The sequence below is a fragment of the Aquarana catesbeiana genome, linkage group LG09 (assembly GCF_042186555.1).
Source record: "Aquarana catesbeiana isolate 2022-GZ linkage group LG09, ASM4218655v1, whole genome shotgun sequence".
Lineage (NCBI taxonomy): Eukaryota > Metazoa > Chordata > Amphibia > Anura > Ranidae > Aquarana > Aquarana catesbeiana.
In genome coordinates, this window is record NC_133332.1 from 45,939,988 (window position 1) to 45,960,180 (window position 20,193).

Consider the following 20,193-nt stretch of genomic DNA (forward strand, 5'->3'; position numbering starts at 1 on the left):
CAGAGAAGTAACTGGAAGTGGTGGAGCAAAAGAATGGAAAGAGGAATAGAGAGCGGACTGTACAGGAACAGTGCCCTGGCTGGGATCAGAGAATTTCCATCAGAGGTTATGACAGGATAGGGAAGGTAAGTGAGGACAGAGGAGGAAGATAGAGGAATGGAGAGATGATTATAGGTTGGGAGGGGCAGGAAGGTCACATGTCAGGTTTTTATGAATCTGGATCACCTGGATGTTTGTGTTTAGTAAGGATTGTGTCACTGACACTTGTATAGCTGCCTTCACATAGCACTGTTCCAAAGTTGGATGGAACCTGATCAATCACACCATCTTTTTGTTTGTCTGTAGGTGACATCAAACATGGCCGTTGGGTGCCCCTCGGCACTGCCGACGCTCCTCTTCTTTGTGCCGCTTCTGCTGTGGCTGGTAGATCCTACATTGGGGTATAAACCAGTTATCATGGTCCATGGACTTTTTGACAGTTCTGCGAGCTTCAAGCAACTGGTGGAGTTCATCAACGAGGTGGGTGATATGTGGACACAGGTTGTGAAAGTAGTCCTTAGCATTTATGTGGACAAGGTTGGATAGTGGCAGACTTTTTCTTTCTGTGGTACCAATAACAGATTTATATATAGGAGGGAATTGTGCAAAATATATATATATATATTAGTGTATGTGTGTGTGTGTGTATGTATGTATATGTATATATATATATATATATATATATATATATATATATATACATAATATATGAGTATTTAATTCTTGGGAGTAGCAGCACCTACACATATTTTTTTCATATAATATATATTATTTTTTTTATATATATATATATATATATATATATATATATATATATATATATATATATATATATATATATATATATATATATATATATATTTTTTTTTTTTTTCATCTATTTCTTTTGTTGTTATAATCACGTTTACATCACTACCTTGGTAAGAGCAGAATATTTAAACTATATAACCCATAACAGATTGCAAACACATCCTACCAATTTTATCACAAGAAATCTTTTAAGTGATTGCTGGTAACAATATAGTATTTATTGAAGCAACACATTTTGTGGGTCAAGTGTAAGTCCAGCCAAAAGTGTTGTTTTTTTTTTTTTTTTTTTGTTTTGTTTTTTGTGTGTTTTGTTTTTGTTTCATTCCGCGTCCCCTACAGGGATATCTTTTGTACGTAAGTGAAAATTGTTCCAAAATAAGATGAAATTCCACCACAGGCAGTTGTCTCAACATGGGGACATGTCTCCTCTACTCGGCAACCATGAAATTTTGAGCACCCTTTCACTTTTCTCCTGGGGACAGTAGTACCCATGGCAAATAGAGGGGTTAGATCTCCCCAGTGAGGATATATATGGCAATGCACATCTATAAGAAGTTCTAAGCCTTCCCTACTACTAATCGAAGAATTGTGGGAAAATAAAAGGTGTTTGGCCTCAATGGTGTTAAGGGATGGGATTAAGGGATGTCTAGGGGTAAAGAGTCAGAGTAATGTTAGGCTCAAAAGTCAGTAAGTGATCATTACTTTTTCATGTGATAAAGTCATTTTTGGGCATCTATTACACATACAATATATGTTTGTGCTGAAAATGTTAACTGCCTTTTAAACATCAAGATTCGTTTTAAAGAGCCAAAAACCAATGTGTCATAATACAATATTCCAGCCATTGTCAACTAGGGTTCCTTCAGGGTTGGCTAGGGATTCCTTGAGCTGTGGCTAACTGACCTCCCATCTGATGGTGCCTGCATAGTTCCAGGTCCAAAGCCACTTGGCAGAGCCAGTGACATGACTGCGAGGGAGTCATTCTGGCCACCACTGTAATGTGGGGTATTCTTCACAATTTCAACTGCAAATGTAAGAGGTATTTTCCCAATGACCCCTGATAGACTAATCTTACCAGATGTTCCCTGGGACCTGAAAATTATTTCAAGGGTTCCCCTGGGGTTTAAAGGTTGAGAAAGGCTGCATTATACTGTCAAAGTTTTGTTAGCACCTGACTATTGCATCTATATGAGCTTTCGGATGTCCCATTCCAAAACCATGGTCATTAAGATGCATTTGTGTCTATAACAGCTTCCACTTCTCTAGAAAGGCTTTCCACAAGATTTTAGAGTGTGTCTGTGGGAATTTGTTCCCATTCATCCATTTACAAGGTGAGGTACTGATACTGGAGAAGACCTGGCTCACAGTCGACTTTATAATTCATCCCAAGGGTGTTTAGTATGGTTGAGGTCAGAGCTCTGTGCAGGCCACTGGAGTTCCTCTACACCAAACTCATCAAACCATGTCTTTATGGAGCCGGCTTTGTGCAGAGGGGAAAAGCATGGAACAGGGCCTTCCCCTGTCTGTTACCACAAGGTTTGAAGCGGAAAATTGTCTAAAATGTTTTTATATGTTGTAGTATTAAAAGAACCTTTCACATGGATACACATGTACTCAATAATGTGATAGGTGGTCACATACCTTTTGGCCATACTCTATAGCGTATGCAGAACCTTGTATGCCTGTTTATGGACTGGCGCAGCTACCAACCAAACAGTAACCAATAGTTAATGCTACTGCTAAGGTTGCCTGGGCAGTGTTTGTTAGTGTAGGGGTGGTGTCACTTTTGCTAGATTAGTGAGTGAGTCTCCATGGGTCACATAGGAGGAGATTTACTAAAACTGGAGCACTCAGGTTTAGGTGCAGCTGTGCATGGTAGCCAATTGGCTTCTAACTTCAGCTTGTTCAGCTTAGCTTTGACAAAACCTGAAAGCTGATTGGTTTCTGTGCAGAGCTTCCCCAAGATTTTGCACACTCAAATAAATCGCCCGATTGTGTCTTGTCTTCTAAGCCAGCATGAAGTTTATACCGCGTGTGTACTGTATTGAACTGGTGAGGATGTCAGATGGTGTCCGATCTGTTTGAATAAACATTATGAATTGACCTAAACTTCTATACTTTAATGTATTAGTGATATAATTCTCATCTTTTTGTTCCTGCAGTCTCATCCCGGTACTAATATTTCAGTTATAGACCTGTTTGACCACAAAGCCAGTTTACAGCCCCTCTGGAAGCAGGTGATGGGCTTCCGGGAGGCCATCTATCCTATCATGCAGAATGCTGGCAGTGAAGGAGTGCATCTGCTCTGCTATTCTCAAGGTGAGTGACTTCCAGGCTGATCACAGCCTAGAAATATCTGGTATCCACTTGCTGTGAAGGGTTCCTGCTCTGCCTGTTCACATGAAGCTGAGGCGATCATCTTGGATCTCACAGCTTGATGAACATCCCAGGCCTTTAATAATGCTGTAGGCCAATCAGAAACCCTGTACCCTACTGTGTTGATAGCAAGCAATGTGGGGGCCCATAGCATTGTTACTAAGGGCCCCAGCTACTGCACTGCTGTCCATTCTGGGAGCAGAGTGTGTGACAGCCTTAAAGGGAACCTGTCACCAGCAGATGAGCACACAGCCTCAGTCGAGTGAATGCAACACATCTCAACTTGAACATGTATGTACAGTTTGATTGGTCTGACATTTCCAGTGCAGTGAGGTCCTGGACAAGCCAGCTTACTGTGAAGTCATTCTAAATCAGAATGTGTGGCCATCTTTGTTGATCATTGGTGGAAGAATGACCACTGTGTTGAGGTTTCTACAAAACCTGTGTTGAGGTTTCTATATGTGTATTTAGCTATGTGCCTTTGGGTTCAGCTCTAAAGATATTCAGTCAGTGAGCGTGAGGAAGACAAACTGCATCATGCTAGTATTTGTGGCTGTACTTCAGCACTGCTTGGTTGTCCCTTTCTACTTCCTGCACATTCCTAATGGCAGTGGTGGGCTGATAAGAATGTGTGGGGGCTAGGGTTGCCACCTGTCCATGATTCACCCAAACAGTCAGTGTTTTGAATCATGTGTCCGGGTTTCAGTCCACCTAAAATCTGGACACATTATTCAAACTGGACTATGGTTGGGGGATGGGCAGTGTTGGGGTGCTCATTGCCGATGGTGATGGGATGGAAGGTTGATTTTTCCTTTCCCGGTCTCCCTCACTCCCAGTTTCTGGCAATCACCAGTGCTTGGAGAGGATTGGAAGCAGTCGATAACATGAGCCTTAGCGTCTTTAATTGGCTGGAGTAGGGGCAGCTGTCTGTGTGCTTATTTCTATCTGGATCATGTCCTGCAGGAACCAGGGTACAGAATTTGATCTATACCATTCTGGGTGAGGAGGACGGGCACAAAGCTGGGTATATATACCATTATGGAGGAGGAGGGCACAGAGCTATGCATGTACCATTCCAGGGAAGGAGGGAGCACACAGCTAGGTACATAATACCATGTAGGGGATGGGAGGCACAGTGCTGGCTATGTACCATTATGGAGGGGGACCAGGACTGGGTATGTAAATGGAGAAAATGGAGGCACAGAGTTAGGTATTTACCACTATGGAGGAGTATGGAGGGTGGGGCCCTCAGCCTGTCATTCAACAAGGAGAAGTGGCACAATGATGATCCCATCCAGTGGCGACTGGTACTCAAAATTTTTGGGGAGGCGCACACAAGCTGAAAAATTTAGGTTTGCAGAGCTGGGTAGTTACCATTCTGGGGGAGGAGGAGGCGCAAAACTGGGTATGTACTAGTATGGGTGGAGGAGGGCACAGATTGGGTGTGTGTTATTCTGGGGGAGAAAGAGGTACAGAGCTGGGTATGTACCATTCTGAGGTAGAGGGGGGGCACAAAACTGGTGGCTACTCCCACTGTTCTCCGCGGCACTCTGTGTGCGCTGCTTTACTACTCTCCTTGGGGTCTTTTAAAATCATATAGTCTATACTACAGAAAAATAAAATGCTGTGTGCCACTAAAGTGTTTGGGTTTGGCTTGAAGAAAAGGTGGCAACCCTAGTGGGGGCAAGAAAGCTCTGACAGTCAGAAGTGTTGAAGTTTGCCCTGCATTTGGCTAATACAAATTGGTTGGGTGAGCTGTTGCAGTCATCTCATACCTGCAGTAGTTTCTGCAGTAGTTTGCCCTTGTTTTGTCCCAGGTCTGGGATCTATGACCATGACAGAATGAAAGCAATGAGCACTCATAGAAAGTAGCACAAGAGATCAGGACATTGCCATATTACTTTTCAAGGGCTCACATGCCCTGGGACCACCTGATACTTGTACAACCAATGCAACTCATGTGCCTCTGCAATGACTAGAATAGAGTTAGCACTGCATTGTGGGATTGTTGGGGGGGCTGAAAGAGCTCTGACTTCAGGATATAGCTTGCAGCTGGGTATGAGTATCCAGACATGGCATTGACGTGTACAGTGCATCCGGAAAGTATTCACTTTTTCCACATTTTATTATCCTACAGCCTTATTCTAAAATGGATTAAATTTATTTTTTTACTCAAAATTCTATAAACAATACTCCATAATTACAACATGAAAGAAGATTGTTTTGAAATCTTTGCAAATTTATTAAAAATAAAAAACTAAAACAATCCCATGTACATAAGTATTCACAGCCTTTGCTCAATACTTTGTTGAAGCACTTTTGGCACCAATTACAGCCTCAACTCTTTTTGAGTATGATGCTACAAGCTTTCACACCTATTTTTGGGAAGTTTCTCCCATTCTTCTTTGCAGGACCTCTCAAGCTCCATCAGGTTGGATGGGGAGCGTTGGTGCACAGCCATTTTTAGATCTCTCCAGAGATGTTCAATCAGGTTCAAGTCTGGGCTCTGGCTGGGCCACTCAAAGACATTCACAGAGTTGTCCCTTAGCCACTCCTTTGTTATCTTGGCTGTGTACTTAGGGTCGTTGTCCTGTTTGGAAGATGAACCTTCGCCCCCGTCTGAGGTCCAGAGCACTCTAGAGCAGGTTTTCATCAAGGATGTCTCTGTACATTGTTGCATTCATATTTCCCTTGATCCTGACTAGTCTCCCAGTTCCTGCCACTGAAAAACATCCCCACAGCATGATGCTTCCACCACCATGCTTCAGTGTAGGGATGGTATTGGCCAGGTGATAAGCGGTGCCTGGTTTCCTCCAGACATGACGCTTGCTATTCTGGCCAAAGAGTTCAATCTTTGTTTCACCAGACCAGAGAATTTTGTTTCTCATAGTCTGAGAGTCCTTCAGATGCCTTTTGGCAAACTCCAGGTGGGCTGTCATGTGCCTTTTACTGAGGAGTGGCTTCCGTCTGGCCACACTACCATACAGGCCTGATTGGTGGAGTGCTGAAGAGATGGTTGTTCTTCTGGAAGGTTTTCCTCTCTCCAAAGAGAAATGCTGGAAGTCTGTCAAAGTGACCATCGGGTTCTTGGTCACCTCCCTGATTAAGGCCCTTCTCCCCCGATTGCTCAGTTAGGCCGGGCGGCCCGCACTAGGAAGAGTCTTGGTGGTTCCAAACTTCTATTTACAGATGATGGAGGACACTGTGCTCATTGGGACCTTCAATGCTGCAGAAATGTTTCTGTACCCTTCCCCAGATCTGTGCCTCCATACAATCCTGTCTCGGAGGTCTACAGACAATTCTTGGATTTCATGGCTTGGTTTGTGCTCTGACATGCACTGTTAACTGTGGGACCTTATATAGACAGATGTGTGCCTGAATTTATCACAGGTGGACTCCAATCAAGTTGTAGAAACATCTCAAGGATGATCAGTGGAAACAAGATGCACCTGAGCTTAATTATGAGTGTCTTGGCAAAGGCTGTGAATACTTATGTACATGTGATTTTTTTTTTGTGTTTTATTTTTAATAAATTTGCAAAGATTCCAAACACACTTCTTTCATGTTGTCATTATGGGGTATTGTTTGTAGAGTTTTGAGAAAATAATGAATCCATTTTGGAAGAAGGCTGTAACATAACAAAATGTGGAAAAGGTGAAGCGCTGTGAATACTTTCCAGGTGCACTGTATACAGATATATGAAGAAACCATCTAGTGCCTGTTATTAGGACCATAGCATATCTCTTTCTTTGTGAATTTTGCATCCGATCTTTATTGGGGATCACAGTTCTCTGATTGAGCTGAATATATGCATGCTGAGGCTAGACTAGAGATCAGATTTGCTGCATTTAGCTGATATTAGAAGCTGTGTGCTCATGAGATGGTGACAGGTTCCCTTTAACGCTCAGAGAATCTGCTCCAAGAAAGGACAGCAGTGCAGCTGCTGGAGTCCCGTGTTGTTGTTCAATGAATGATTGCAGTCACAGCGCATTAATTCCGCATGATGCGCTGCTAATGACTGTGTGGCACTGTGACAGACTGACCCCCAGGCATACTGTAGTCTCTGTCTCATCTGCTCACAAGCAACCTACTACCCGCCCTAATGCCCATCTTCCTATATATGAATGAGGCAGCCTTTTTCTTCTGTGACCGTCACATGCCAGCTATTTTCCATCTTGGCAACGATATCCGTGACATCTAATCCCGCGGCATGCTTCTCATTCCTGGGTATGAGTCACATGACTCGGCACATAGATTGGCCTTCAGCACGTGTAGACATACACAGTGACACATTACAATCTCTTCTTCCTTTATACAGATGTCATACACGTCCGTTCATGAAATCACTATCATTTATTCATAAGTTTTGAATTTTAATGCTGGGTCAGCGTTAGCCTGGCTGTAAAATCTCTGCCAAATAATATTTGAACAGGATGTGTGGGCTGAGCAATGACAGCTGCTCTTGAAGGACAGCTGCACTTTTATAACACATCAGTTCTTATACAGAGCCTTGAAAAAGTATTCACACCCCTTAAAATTTTCCACATTTTGTCATGTTACAACCAAAAACGTAAATGTATTTTATTGGGATTTTATGTAATAGACCAACACAAAGTGACACATAATTGTGAAGTGGAAGGACAATTATAAATGGTTTTCACAATTTTTACAAATAAATAAGTGATAAGTGTGGGGTACATTTGTATTCAGCCCCCCCTGAGTCAATACTTTGTAGAACCCCCTTTCACTGTAATTACAGCTGCAAGTCTTTTTGGGGATGTCTCTACCAGCTTTGCACATCTAGAGAGGGTAATTTCCCCATTCTTCTTTGCAAAATAGCTCAAGCTCTGTCAGATTGGATGGAGAGCATCTGTGAACAGCAATTTTCAAGTCTTGCCACAGATGCTTAATGTGATTTAGGTCTGGACTTTGACTGGGGCATTCTAACACATGAATATGCTTTGATCTAAACCATTCCATTGTAGCTCTGGCTGTATGTTTAGGGTCGTTGTCCTGCTGGAAGGTGAACCTCCGCCCCAGTCCCAAGTCTTTTGTAGACTCTAATGCCGCGTACACACGACCGGACTTTCTGTCAGAAAAGGTCAGACTGAATCATTCCGTCGGACATTCCGATTGTGTGTGGGCTTCATCTGACTTTTTCTTTCTAAAGTTCTAACAGACCTAGAAATAGAACATGTTTCAAATCTTTATGACAGAATCAGTTCCAATCGGAAAACCGCTCGTCTGTGTGCTAGTCTGATGGACCAAAAACAACGCAAGGGCAGCTATTGGCTACTGGCTATTGAACTTCCTTTTTCTAGTCCCGTTGTATGTCATCGTGTTCTAAACAATCGGACTTTGGTGTGATCGTGTGTAGGCAAGTCCGTTTCAGCGGAACCCCATCGGAAAGACCATCGGAGTCTGTTCTGACGGAGAGCCCGCTCATGTGTACGCGGCATAACAGGTTTTCTTCTAAGATTGCCCTGTATTTAGCTCCATCCATATTCCCTGTCCTTGCTGAAGAAAAGCATCTCCACAACATGATGCTGCCACCACCATGTTTCACGGTGGGAGTGGTGTGTTCAGGGTGATGTGCAGTGTTAGTTTTCCACCACACATAGCATTTTGCTTTTAGGCCAAAAAGTTCAATTTTGGTCTCATCTGACCAGAGCACCTTCTTCCACATGTTTGCTGTGTCCCCCACATGGCTTCTCACAAACTGCAAACAAGACTTCTTATGGCTTTCTTTCAACAATGTCTTTCTTCTTGTCACTTTGCCATAAAGGCCAGATTTGTGGAGAGCACGACTAATAGTTGTCCTGTGGACAGATTCTCCCACCTGAGCTGTGGATCTCTGCAGCTCCTCCAGAGTTACCATGAGCCTCTTGGCTGCTTCTCTGATTAATGTTCTCCTTGCCCAGCCTATCAGTTTAGGTGGACGGCCATGTCTTGGTAGGTTTGCAGTTGTGCCATCCTCTTTCCATTTTCAGATGATGGATTGAACAGTGCTCCGTGAGATGTTCAAAGCTTGGAATCTTTATTTATAACCTAACCCTGCTTTAAACTTCTCCACAACTTTATCCCTGACCTGTCTGGTGTGTTCCTTGGCCTTCATGATGTTGTTTGTTCACTAAGGTTCTCTAACAAACCTGTGAGGGCTTCACAAAACAGCTGTATTAATACTAAGATTAAATTACACACAGGTGGACTCTATTTACTAAGTAGGTGGCTTCAGAAGGCAATTGGTTCCACTAGATTTTAGTTAGGGGTATCAGAGTAAAGGGGGCTGAATACAAATGCACTCCACACTTTTCACATATTTATTTGTAAAAAAAATTGAAAAAAATTGAAAAAAAATTCCTTCCACTTCACAATTATGTGCCACTTTGTGTTGGTCTATTGCATAAAATCCCATTAAAATACATTTACGTGTTTGTAAAATTACAAAATGTGGAAAATTTCAAGGGGTATGAATACTTTTTCAAGGCACTGTAATATAACCAGGCACAACCAACAATTGTGACAATGGACTTCTCTTTGCGACCTAAATAGAAAACTTGGAGCGCCGCTCCAGCCAGCGGGAAGATTCTTCCTTTAGATCCTAGGAGACGGGGTGCCAGAATTCTCCTGTGTTCATCCAAGGCGACGCATGTGATGGAGTAAGGCGGCCGCCACACTGCTAGTGCGGCGTCCGTCTTACTCCAGTGAACTTCTTTTATTTTCTCTCTTTTGGTCTGGTAAATGTACCATTAAAAGTATTTTGTTATGTCAGTTCACTACATGCAAAAACATACCTATTGATCCTACCCGAAATCTGCTAAGCTGATGCTGTTCTGTACTTACATTGTTCCCAGTTATCTCTGGAAATGAAAACCACCTCCCTATGTTATGAGGAGGGTCGTGTTTTCTAGCTCTAAAACCCTTCCTGTCCTAGCGTAACAATGCTGCTCCTAAGTTATAAAAAAGATGGCAACCACCCCATTTTATAACAAGCCTTTGCAGTAGGGTGTACATGGAAAGGTTTTGCACATCACAAACAAAAAATTTTCCAAAACTTGTTTTTTTTTCTCTTTCTGTAAAATGTTATAAATTTCTATGATTAAAACTTCAATAAAGATATATATTATTTGAAAAAAAAAAATCCCAGTACACTTGCCAGCCTGCAAAAAAACAAAACACATTGACAGTGTCTAACAAAGCATAGTTAACCTGCTTAAAAAAAGACGTCCATCCAGTCCATCCAGTCCATCAAGTCCATCCAGTTCATCCAGTTCAACCAACATAGAAAAGAAGAAAAACACACATACAAATAGAAAACTTCCATATATACAATCCTATACCCACAATAGATCCAGAGAAAGGCAAAAAAAAACAATAAAGCCTGATATAATTTGCTCCAGTGGGGGGAAAAAATTCTTTCCTGATTCCCCGAGAGGCAATCTGATATTCCCTGGATCAAGTTTACCTATAAATATTAGTATCCAGTTATATTTTGTACATTTAGGAAAGAATCCAGGCCTTTTTTAAAAACAATCTACTGAATTGGGCCAAAAACCAGGGAGTTTATTCCATATTTTCACCGCTCTTACTGTGAAGAAGCCTTTCTGTATTTGGAGATTGAATCATGTTGAAAACAGAGGGTTTAGTTGCACATGTTTGCAAAAATATGTGGTTGCTGCACTGCCTCCTCAGGGCTCCTCTGTGTACTGCGGGCCTATTGGTTTTTTTGCAGGCTAGCTGGTAAGTGTGCTGGCAAATATTTTGTTAACAATGCTGCTCCACCCTAGATACAGTACAGTAAGTGCAGTACTGGCACAGGTTTGTTCAGTGCCCAGGGCAAAGATTTAGAAATACAGCTCCCTTTAGTGCTGCTAATACATGCAGTAGAATGGGTATATAATAGGGTTGCCACCTCATCCCTTTAAACCTGAACACATATTAATTACACAGGTTCTGTGGCTGATTAAGGTGGTAATTAAACTCGGTGCTTTACCTGCATTAAACTAGCCTCAGAACCTGTGTAATTCATATGTATTCGGGTTTAAAGAGATGAGGTGGCAACTCTAATGTATAACCCTGTGCCTATTCTCAGCCCCCTTTGCACTGGCTGGAGTGTTCACATTTGGCCAATTGCTTGCTTTCTAGCAAATAGAAGGTACTTGCATATGCCTAGTGTGTTTTCTGTGTTAGCTGTGGGCAGATGGGATTGGAGCATGCGTGGCATCAGTAGCTGAGCAGCAGTAGACATGAATCTGCCCCCTGCTGGTTGCTAGCCACTGATCTGGAAATTGCGTGTGGTGAAGAGGCACCCTCCCTACCACTGCGCTCTGGGCGGCTTTCCTTCCTGCCCACCCCATGTCCCGGCCCTGAATAAAGCTTGTACACACTATTCGTTTTTATCGTTCAACCAAGAGGACTGAACAAAAAAAACTGAAGAGCTTAGGAAGAGCCACTGTACTAACTATCTGCTGTTAGTACAGCAATCTCCCCCACTGAGTTATTGTGTTCTGACAGGAGGGGGCGACCCCCCTCGCCAGAACACATGGTCAGCGCTCTCAGCTATTGGCTGAGATCGCTAATCAGCTGCTGATTGGCAGACCTTTTTTGGTCTGAAAGAAGGCCAGCTTCTTTCAGACCAGCTACCGTATACACGGGCTGAATGTTGCCGCCTGATATTCGTTATGTGTGTACAGCCCTTTAGTGGCAGCTGGTGCTGTATATTTGGGGGGCAAACAAGAGATCCTGTCACCACCCCCAGACCCGCCACCCCCCCCCCCCCCCAGGTCGGCCCCACAATTACCCCATCTAGGTCACGGGCCGCAAAGGCTCCTTCCTGTGTCTTCTCCCCCTCCTTGGCGGCTTTACCCTGCATCTCGGGCTTCATGGCGGCTTCTTTTTTGGCGGCTTCCCTCCTCCTCCCCTCGGCGGCCAAAACGATCGCTTCTCCTCTCTGCCAATTGGGTCTCAGGACCCACTTCCTGATTGGACGGGAGGAGAATCAGCAAGACAATAGTGAATATTATATTGCTATTGTCACATAAGTGGGTGGCCTCTGTGCCCTGAGCCCACCCTTTTTTTGAAGCCACAGGCTCTAATCATGTGCTTCAAAAAAAAAAAAAAAAAAAACCCCATTGAAATCCATGTGTCCGGCGCCCTGCATGTAGATTAGGGGCCGGGCGCATGGACTAGGGGGGCTGCGCCCCTTATGGACGGCCCGTCACTGGTGAATAGTTTAGGACAGGAAGTGTATGACTGGCAGGATCACCAAGGGAAGAGGAAAAACATAAGGATTTGCTATGTAGTATACTGTATATTTATATATCTAATGCCGCGTACACACGGTCGGACTTTTCGTCTACAAAAGTCCGACAGCCTGTCCGACAGACTTCCGGCGGACTTTCGGCGGACTTGCAGCAGACTTTCTAACGAACGGACTTGCCTACACACGACCACACAAAAGTCCGACGGATTCCTACGTGATGACGTACACCGGACTAAAATAAGGAAGTTCATAGCCAGTAGCCAATAGCTGCCCTAGCATGGGTTTTTGTCCGTCGGACTAGCACACAGACGAGCGGATTTCGGGGTCCGTCGTAGTTACGACGTAAAGATTTGAAGCATGTTTCAAATCTAAAGTCCGTCGGATTTGAGGCTGAAAAAGTCTGCTGAAAGTCCGGAGAAGCCCACACACGATCGGATTACCAGCCAGCTTTAGTCCGTCGGCGTCCGTTGGACTTTTGTAGACGAAAAGTCCGACCGTGTGTACGCGGCATAACATTTAGTGGATTTTTTATGGTTTATTTTCCTTCAGAAAAATTAGTTTACAATTCCTAAATGTTATTATATTCTTCTTTATACAGGAGGATTAATCTGTCGTGGTCTCTTGGAGACGATTCCAGATCACAATGTGGACACGTTCATTTCCTTGTCTTCTCCTCAGATGGGACAGTATGGAGGTAAGACTTTTGCAAAAGCAGATTGTTTGTTTTGTTTTTTCATTTGGCTTAAAGTAGAACTCCAGGAAAACCGGTAGATGCACAGATCAAATAGATTTATTAAACTGTCTTACCTGCCAAAGGATTAGTAGTTCTAGTCTGTAGTGCTATCTATATAGCAAGGTCGAATTGCAGCACTGTTTCATTTTTACTTTTTTTTTTTTTTTTTTTATTGAACACTAGTTAGCAGTGAAAAATATTTATAGGGGGGCTGTAGAGTAAAGGAAAACGTTTCTTATTCCTCACTCATTGGCATTCAGCAATCTCCTCCATTTCCAATATTGGGGTTGGGCCCTTAAAATTCTACCATTTTATATGCAACTGCTTGAGCTTGCAAGGGGGAAGAACTTCATGGGACCGGTTGTACAGGTAGGTTGTCTGCAGGAATGAACAATTGAGTAAGTATTTGTCTTCTTTACACACCCCTAGACTAAACTAGCCAATAATATCTGGGAAGGTAGGTCAGCCACATAAAAATAATTTTTTACTGCTAATTGGAGTTCAGCTGTTAATAAAAAGATTTTTACAAAAAGATGACAGGTTAGCTTAAAAATGCAAATAAAATGTACAATAGGAGCAGTCATTTACCTGTAAAACCTTTTGTACTTAGAGGAGCTCCACCCACCCCTGCAAAAATGAAAAGTCAGCATCTACACATACTGCAGCTGCTCGCATTTAATAATAGAACACTTACCTGTTCTGGAGTCCAGCGATGTCGGCACTGCGGCTGATGTTTCCATCAGCTGTCGGGTGCATGCCGTCTCCATTGCAGGTAAGGGAACCCTGCAATGCAGCATTACTGCTTCACGCCCAGTCCCTACTGTGCACTGCTGCGCTTTCCTACTAGCCCAGCGGCGGGGGAGGAGGGACCCAAGCTGCTGATGTATTTCGCCGCGGCCTGGTCTCCCGGAAGTGAGGACAGGATACCTGTGGGGCACCCACTGCGCATGCGCGAGCCGTGACGTGCCGGGCAATCATCTGGGACCTGTGACGTGTCCCAGATGGTTGCCAAGAGAGAGGGGGGAGAGGTTATCTCCCTTCCAGTGCCACTGTGTGCCAGGAGGAAGTGGGAGCTGGGACCCTCTGAAAAGAGGGTACCGGCTCCCCCCCCAAAAAAAATGACATGCCAAATGTGGCATGTCAGGGGGTCACCTCCCTTAAAGTGCAAATTCTATTTTTGGGTGGAACTCCGCTTTAATAATCAGACTCAGGAATAGGCAGATCATCTAGAAACTCAAGAATACAGCATTGGTTCCTTTCTTTGCTTCCTGGCTACTCATCAGATAGTGATTTGGCATTGCCACCCTGTTTTCTTGTCAAATTGGCAGGCAAGTGACACAGAAATGTGGCGCCTGCCTAGCTGTGCAGTGTGCCAAAGATGTTGGGATCACAATATGGTGAATAGAATATATTGCTTCTGGCTAATAGTACAAACATATAGATATGTGTCACTTTATATTTATCTTCTTTACCGGTCTGCTTGAACAGAAATCTGAATCCACTGATATCAGTTACTATATGAGGTATTTAGATGAAAGAAAACCCTTTTGAAAATGCTGACTGCTTGGCTGCCATGCCCATCCTCTGGCTTCTAGGTTCATAGCTAAATCATGGTCTAGAATCATTTTTGGATAGCTGTCACGCCACTGTTCTCTTAGGGGTGTCACAGAGTGCATCATTACTGTAACTGGCACATTCCCCAGTTTGTAGCACTCTATTAAAGTTGTGCTCACAGTGAAGTATGTTTACAGAGTGAGGTTTGGTCCTGTAGTCTGCACCTTATTACTGACATACTGGGGAAATGTTTAAAAAATGTCATTCTTTAATATCTGCAAACAGGAAAGTCAAGTAGTATATTTACATGTCATGACATGAAAACCTAAACAGGGAAGAGGCCAGGATAAACAGGGTTATTACTCTTTTGGTACCTGAAACTAGTCTTATGATAGATTGACCTTTCCTCGTCTCATCTCACTTGTATTAATAAAGCTGGACTTTGGCCAAACCTAGTTGAAATGTATGTATGTGAGCATTGTTCTCACTGCCTAAATACCTATGATTTAGAACAGTGGTCTCCAAACTGACACCAACAATGGGGCACTATTCCCTCTACTGGCACCAACCATGGGCCATGATTCCTTCCACTGACACCAACAACGGGGCTTTATTCCTTTCACTGACACCAACAATGGGGCACTATTTCCACAGCTGACACCAACCACTTCTCCCCATAATAACAAAGATGGGGCATTTACTACCAGTGGGCACAGTCCAGCCCCCCTAAATTTAGAAGGACAGTAAACTGACCCTTATTGAGAAAGTTTGGAGGCCCCTGATTTAGAGAAAAGTGACTTTCTCCACTTTCTTCCAGGGTGCACTACCTGATCCTAAGTCGTCTATCGCCAGGCCTGAACATTCACATAAGGTAGAAGAGGCACTATTATTGGTCCCAGAAATACTTTGCAAAGTGAAGCTTTACTAAAGGCAAATAGACTGTGCACTTTGCAAAGTGCAGTTGCACCAGATGTTGGTAAGTGAGGTCACTTACTAAGCTCTGGTGCAACTGCACTTTGCAAAGTGCACAGTCTATTTGCCTTTAGTAAATCAACCCCAATGATACTTGGGGTCTCAAATAAAGTATGCACTGACACTTGGGTTCCCAGAGTAATTATGCACTGACACTTGGGTTCCCAGAGTATTGATGCACTTATACTTAAGGTCTCAGAGTAATAACACACTGACACACAAGGTCTTAGAGCGCTAATGCACTAACACTTGGTGTCCCAGGGTAATGATGCACTAACATTTTGGACTTCAAATTTCTAACGCACTGACACTTGTGGTTTCCGAGTAATGATGTACCACTTGGAGTCTTAGTGTGTCATTACACCAAGACACCAGGTGTCAGTGTATGATTACTCTGGCATTTAGGGTCTCGGAGTAATGACACACTGACATTTAGGGTCTCGGAGTAATGTCACAGTGACACTCGGCGAGCAGTGATACCCAACATCTGTGACCTCATTAAATATGACAGTGCTAAGGGCAGTGATAAGATGTTGGATTTCTGGAGGCAGATCGGTGAAGGATGAATTCTACTGGCAATTTGATTTATGGAATAAGTCTGACAATGTCTCAGAATGATGGCATACCCACACTTCCAGTCTTAGGGTTCTATGTAAATGTCCTGTTATATTGCTAGGAATGTTCGGTGAATGGTCCCCAGCTGTGCGTGACCCACATTACTGCATAAGCGTTCTTTGTAGGTAAAAGAGGATCACTAAAAGGAAGTGATTGTTTCTTTTTGATGTGTGCATATAATAGTGGTCAGCAGTGGTTGTTTTCCTACCTTTTTTTTTTCCAAATGTCATCTCTCTTTCTTCCTCTAAAACACTTGGGGTCTCAGAGTAATGACACGTTGACACTTGGGGTCTCAAAGTAATGACACTTGGGGTCTCAGAGTAATGACACTTGGGGTCTCAGAGTAATGACACGTTGACACTTGGGGTCTCAGAGTAATGACACTTGGGGTCTCAGAGTAATGACACGTTGACACTTGGGGTCTCAGAGTAATGACACTTTGACACTTGGGGTCTCAGAGTAATGACATGTTGACACTTGGGGTCTTAGAGTAATGACACACTGATACACAGGGTTTCAGAATAATGATGCACTGACATCTGGGGCTCAGAGCGATGACACACTAAATCTTGGGGGTCTTAGAGTAAAGACGCACTGACACTTGGAGGTGGGTTTACTAAGACTGGAGCAGCCAGGATCTGAAACAGCTGCGCATAACAAATAATTAGCATCTAGCCTTAATTTTCAAAGCGTAACTTAACTAAAGCTAGAAGTTGATTGCCTACTATTACAGCTTCTCCAGATTCTGTCTGCTCTGGTTTTAGTAAATTCCCACTTTGGGGTCTCAAATGAATGATGTACTGACAATTGGGGCCCCTGAGTAATGACACACTGACATTTAGTGTCTCAGCGTAATGATGCACTGACACTTTGGACCTCAAATTTAGAACGCACTGACACTTGTGGTTTCCGAGTAATGATGCACCACTTGCAGTCTTGGAGTAATCATACACTGACACTTGGTGTCTTGATGTAATGACACAATGACACTTGGCGAGCAGTGATACACAACATCTGTGACCACATTAAATATGACAGTGCTAAGGGCAGTGATAAGATGTCTCAGAATGATGGCATACCCACACTTCCAGTCTTAGTTTTCTATATAAATGCCCTGTTATATTGCTAGGAATGTTCGGTGAATGGTCCCCAGCTGCGTGTGGCCCACATTACTGCATAATCGTTCTTTGGAAGTGAAAGAGGATCACTATAAGGAAGTGATTGTTTCTTTTTGATGTGTGCAGATAATAGTGGTCAGCAGTGGTTGTTTTCCTATCTTATTTTATCCAAATGTCATCTCTTTCTTCCTCTAAAACACTTTGGGTCTCAGAGTAATGACACACTGACATTTAGTGTCTCAGCGTAATGATGCACTGACACTTAAGGCTGGTTCACACCACAAAAATGCTTTTCAGATCCGTTTGGAATGCGTTTCTGCATGCAGGATTTTAATGGGTTTTGGTGCATTCTGGTGCATTCCAGATGCTTGTTTTCCCTCTTCATGTTTATTTTTTCACTGTACTAGGGTGCAGTGCGTTCCAGTGCAGTTTTCATGTGTTTTACTGTGTTCCAGTACAGTCCAATGCAGGAAAAATGCAGCAGGTTCTACTTTTTTTTTTTTTTTTCTGGAACTGACTGCACTGGTGTGAACTATGCCATTGGAAACCATATAACCTGCGTTTTTGATGCAAAAAAAAAAAAACGCACTGGATTGGATGTGGTGTGAACTGGCCCTCAGAGTCTCAAATTATTGATGCACTAACACTTGGGGTCAGGAGTAATTACACACTGGCAATGTTGGTCCCAGAGTAATGATTCACTAACACTTGGGGTTTCAGAGAAATGATGCACAAACTCTTGGGAACTCATAGTAATAATGCAAGGACACTTATGGCCCGTACACACGATCCAAAAATCGGAAGACAGCTCGTCTGACTTTTTTCGCTTACTAGTCGCCAATAGAAATTAAATAAGTTACTAAAGTCACAAATTCTCGTACGACAGAAAAAAAAATTGGAAGTGTACTAATGATCCGATTATCGTACGATCGCATCGAAAGCGGTATTTTTCGTCTGCTTTTCGGATCGTGTTTACGGGCCAATAGGGTCTCAGAGTAATGACACACTGATGTTTGGGATCACAAATTAATGATGCACTGACACATGGGATCCCAGAGTAATGATACAATGAGTTTTCGGGTCCCAGTATAATGATGCACTGACACTTGGGCTCTCAGAGAAATGACACACTGACTCACAAGGTCTTAGAGCAATGATGCACTAACACTTGTGGTTCCAGAGTAATGGCACACTGACAATCATAGCCTCACAGCAATGATGCAGTGACAATTGAGGGAGGGTTAGTCCCAGAGTAATAATGCACTGACAGTTGGGATTTTTGAGTAATGGTGCACCACTAATAATGATACACTGACACTTAGGGGTTGATTTACTAAAACTGGAGAGTGCAAAATCTGATGTAGCTGTGCATGGTAGCCAATTGGCTTCTAACTTCAACTTGTTCAATTAAAGTGTTACTAAACGCAGTAATATGAAAATAGTTAATCTGCCCCCCACAGTGCCCACAGCTTATAAATCTTCTTTTTACATTAAAATATTGCCACTATATACCTTTTTGGCAGATCTGTATACCACGGTCAGTGATAAATGCACAGTTTCTCTAGTGCTGAGAGATCAGGAAGGAGGAGATTTCCACTTCAGCCTGTATACACCCACATGTGTGATGTCAATATCATGTGACCTGGCTAGCTCTGAGAACAAGGAAATGTTCTCTCCAGCATAAAAGACACAACTGAGCATGTGCAGGTTGGCTGTGTTAGCTTGCTTTCCCCAGATAGACCAAAGTGAGTATAACAAGCATGCTATGCTGCATATACAGACAGATTTTACTGTTGTGGGTTTAGTAACACTTTAAGCTTTGACAAAAAAAAAAACCTGGAAGCTGATTGGTTACTATGCAGAGCTGCACCAGATTTTGCACTCTCCCACTTTTAGTAAATCAACCCCAGTGTGTCTTAAAGTAATAATAAACACTGATATTTAGGGTCTCGGAGTAATGACATGCGACAACTGTGACCTCATTAAATATGACAGAGCTAAGGGCAGTGATAAGATGTTAGATTTTCCCTAACTAGAAGGCAGATCAGTGAAGGATGAATTCTCCTGGCAGTTGACAATGTCTCTGATGACAAACCCACACTTCCAGTCCTAGTTTTCTATATAAATATCCTGCTATATTGCTAGAAATTAGGGTTGCAGCAATAGCACTTTTTTAAGACAGAGTACAAGTACCGATACTTTTTTTCAAGTACTCGCCGATACCGATTACCGATACTTTTTTTTTAATGTCATGTGACAGTGGCACTAATATACAGCACTATATACAAGTACAGGCGCAAGAATTAGAACATTAAATAACCCACAGTAAATAAAGTGTATATATAATATATAGGTTAAAAACATTTTGATTTAGGAGATAACATAACAAGAGTCCATAGTCTTGTAATACGTTAAGAGGTCCAAGGACCATATAGAGTGATAATGAGGGGTCCTACACTCAGGGCTACCATCGGGGGGGGGGAACAGAAACCATGTTCCCAAACACTGGAAAGACACAAGGAGAGAGGCACCTCTGGGTACAGATATAGAACAAATTTTAATAACACTTAATACAGGCAACTTACATTTGAGAAGTCATGAGTAGACATAGATAAGTCCCCAACATGGGAGTAGTCAGGTCATCAGTTCGTCATTCCATTCCTGCAAGATGCTCGATACAAAAACCGCTGGATGATGAAAAAGCCGGCCGCAGT

At 42.9% G+C, this 20,193-nt stretch overlaps 1 protein-coding gene across 1 annotated transcript in view; it reads left to right on the forward strand.

Annotated features, from left to right (window-relative positions):
• Window positions 1–20,193, forward strand: part of PPT2 (palmitoyl-protein thioesterase 2) — a 44,630-nt gene that overhangs the window by 7,125 nt on the left and 17,312 nt on the right. The window contains exons 2-4 of the mRNA XM_073598419.1: window positions 346–519; window positions 3,012–3,168; window positions 13,086–13,181. Coding sequence (XP_073454520.1) covers window positions 346–519; window positions 3,012–3,168; window positions 13,086–13,181 — 427 coding nt within the window. The remainder of the gene's footprint in view (window positions 1–345; window positions 520–3,011; window positions 3,169–13,085; window positions 13,182–20,193) is intronic.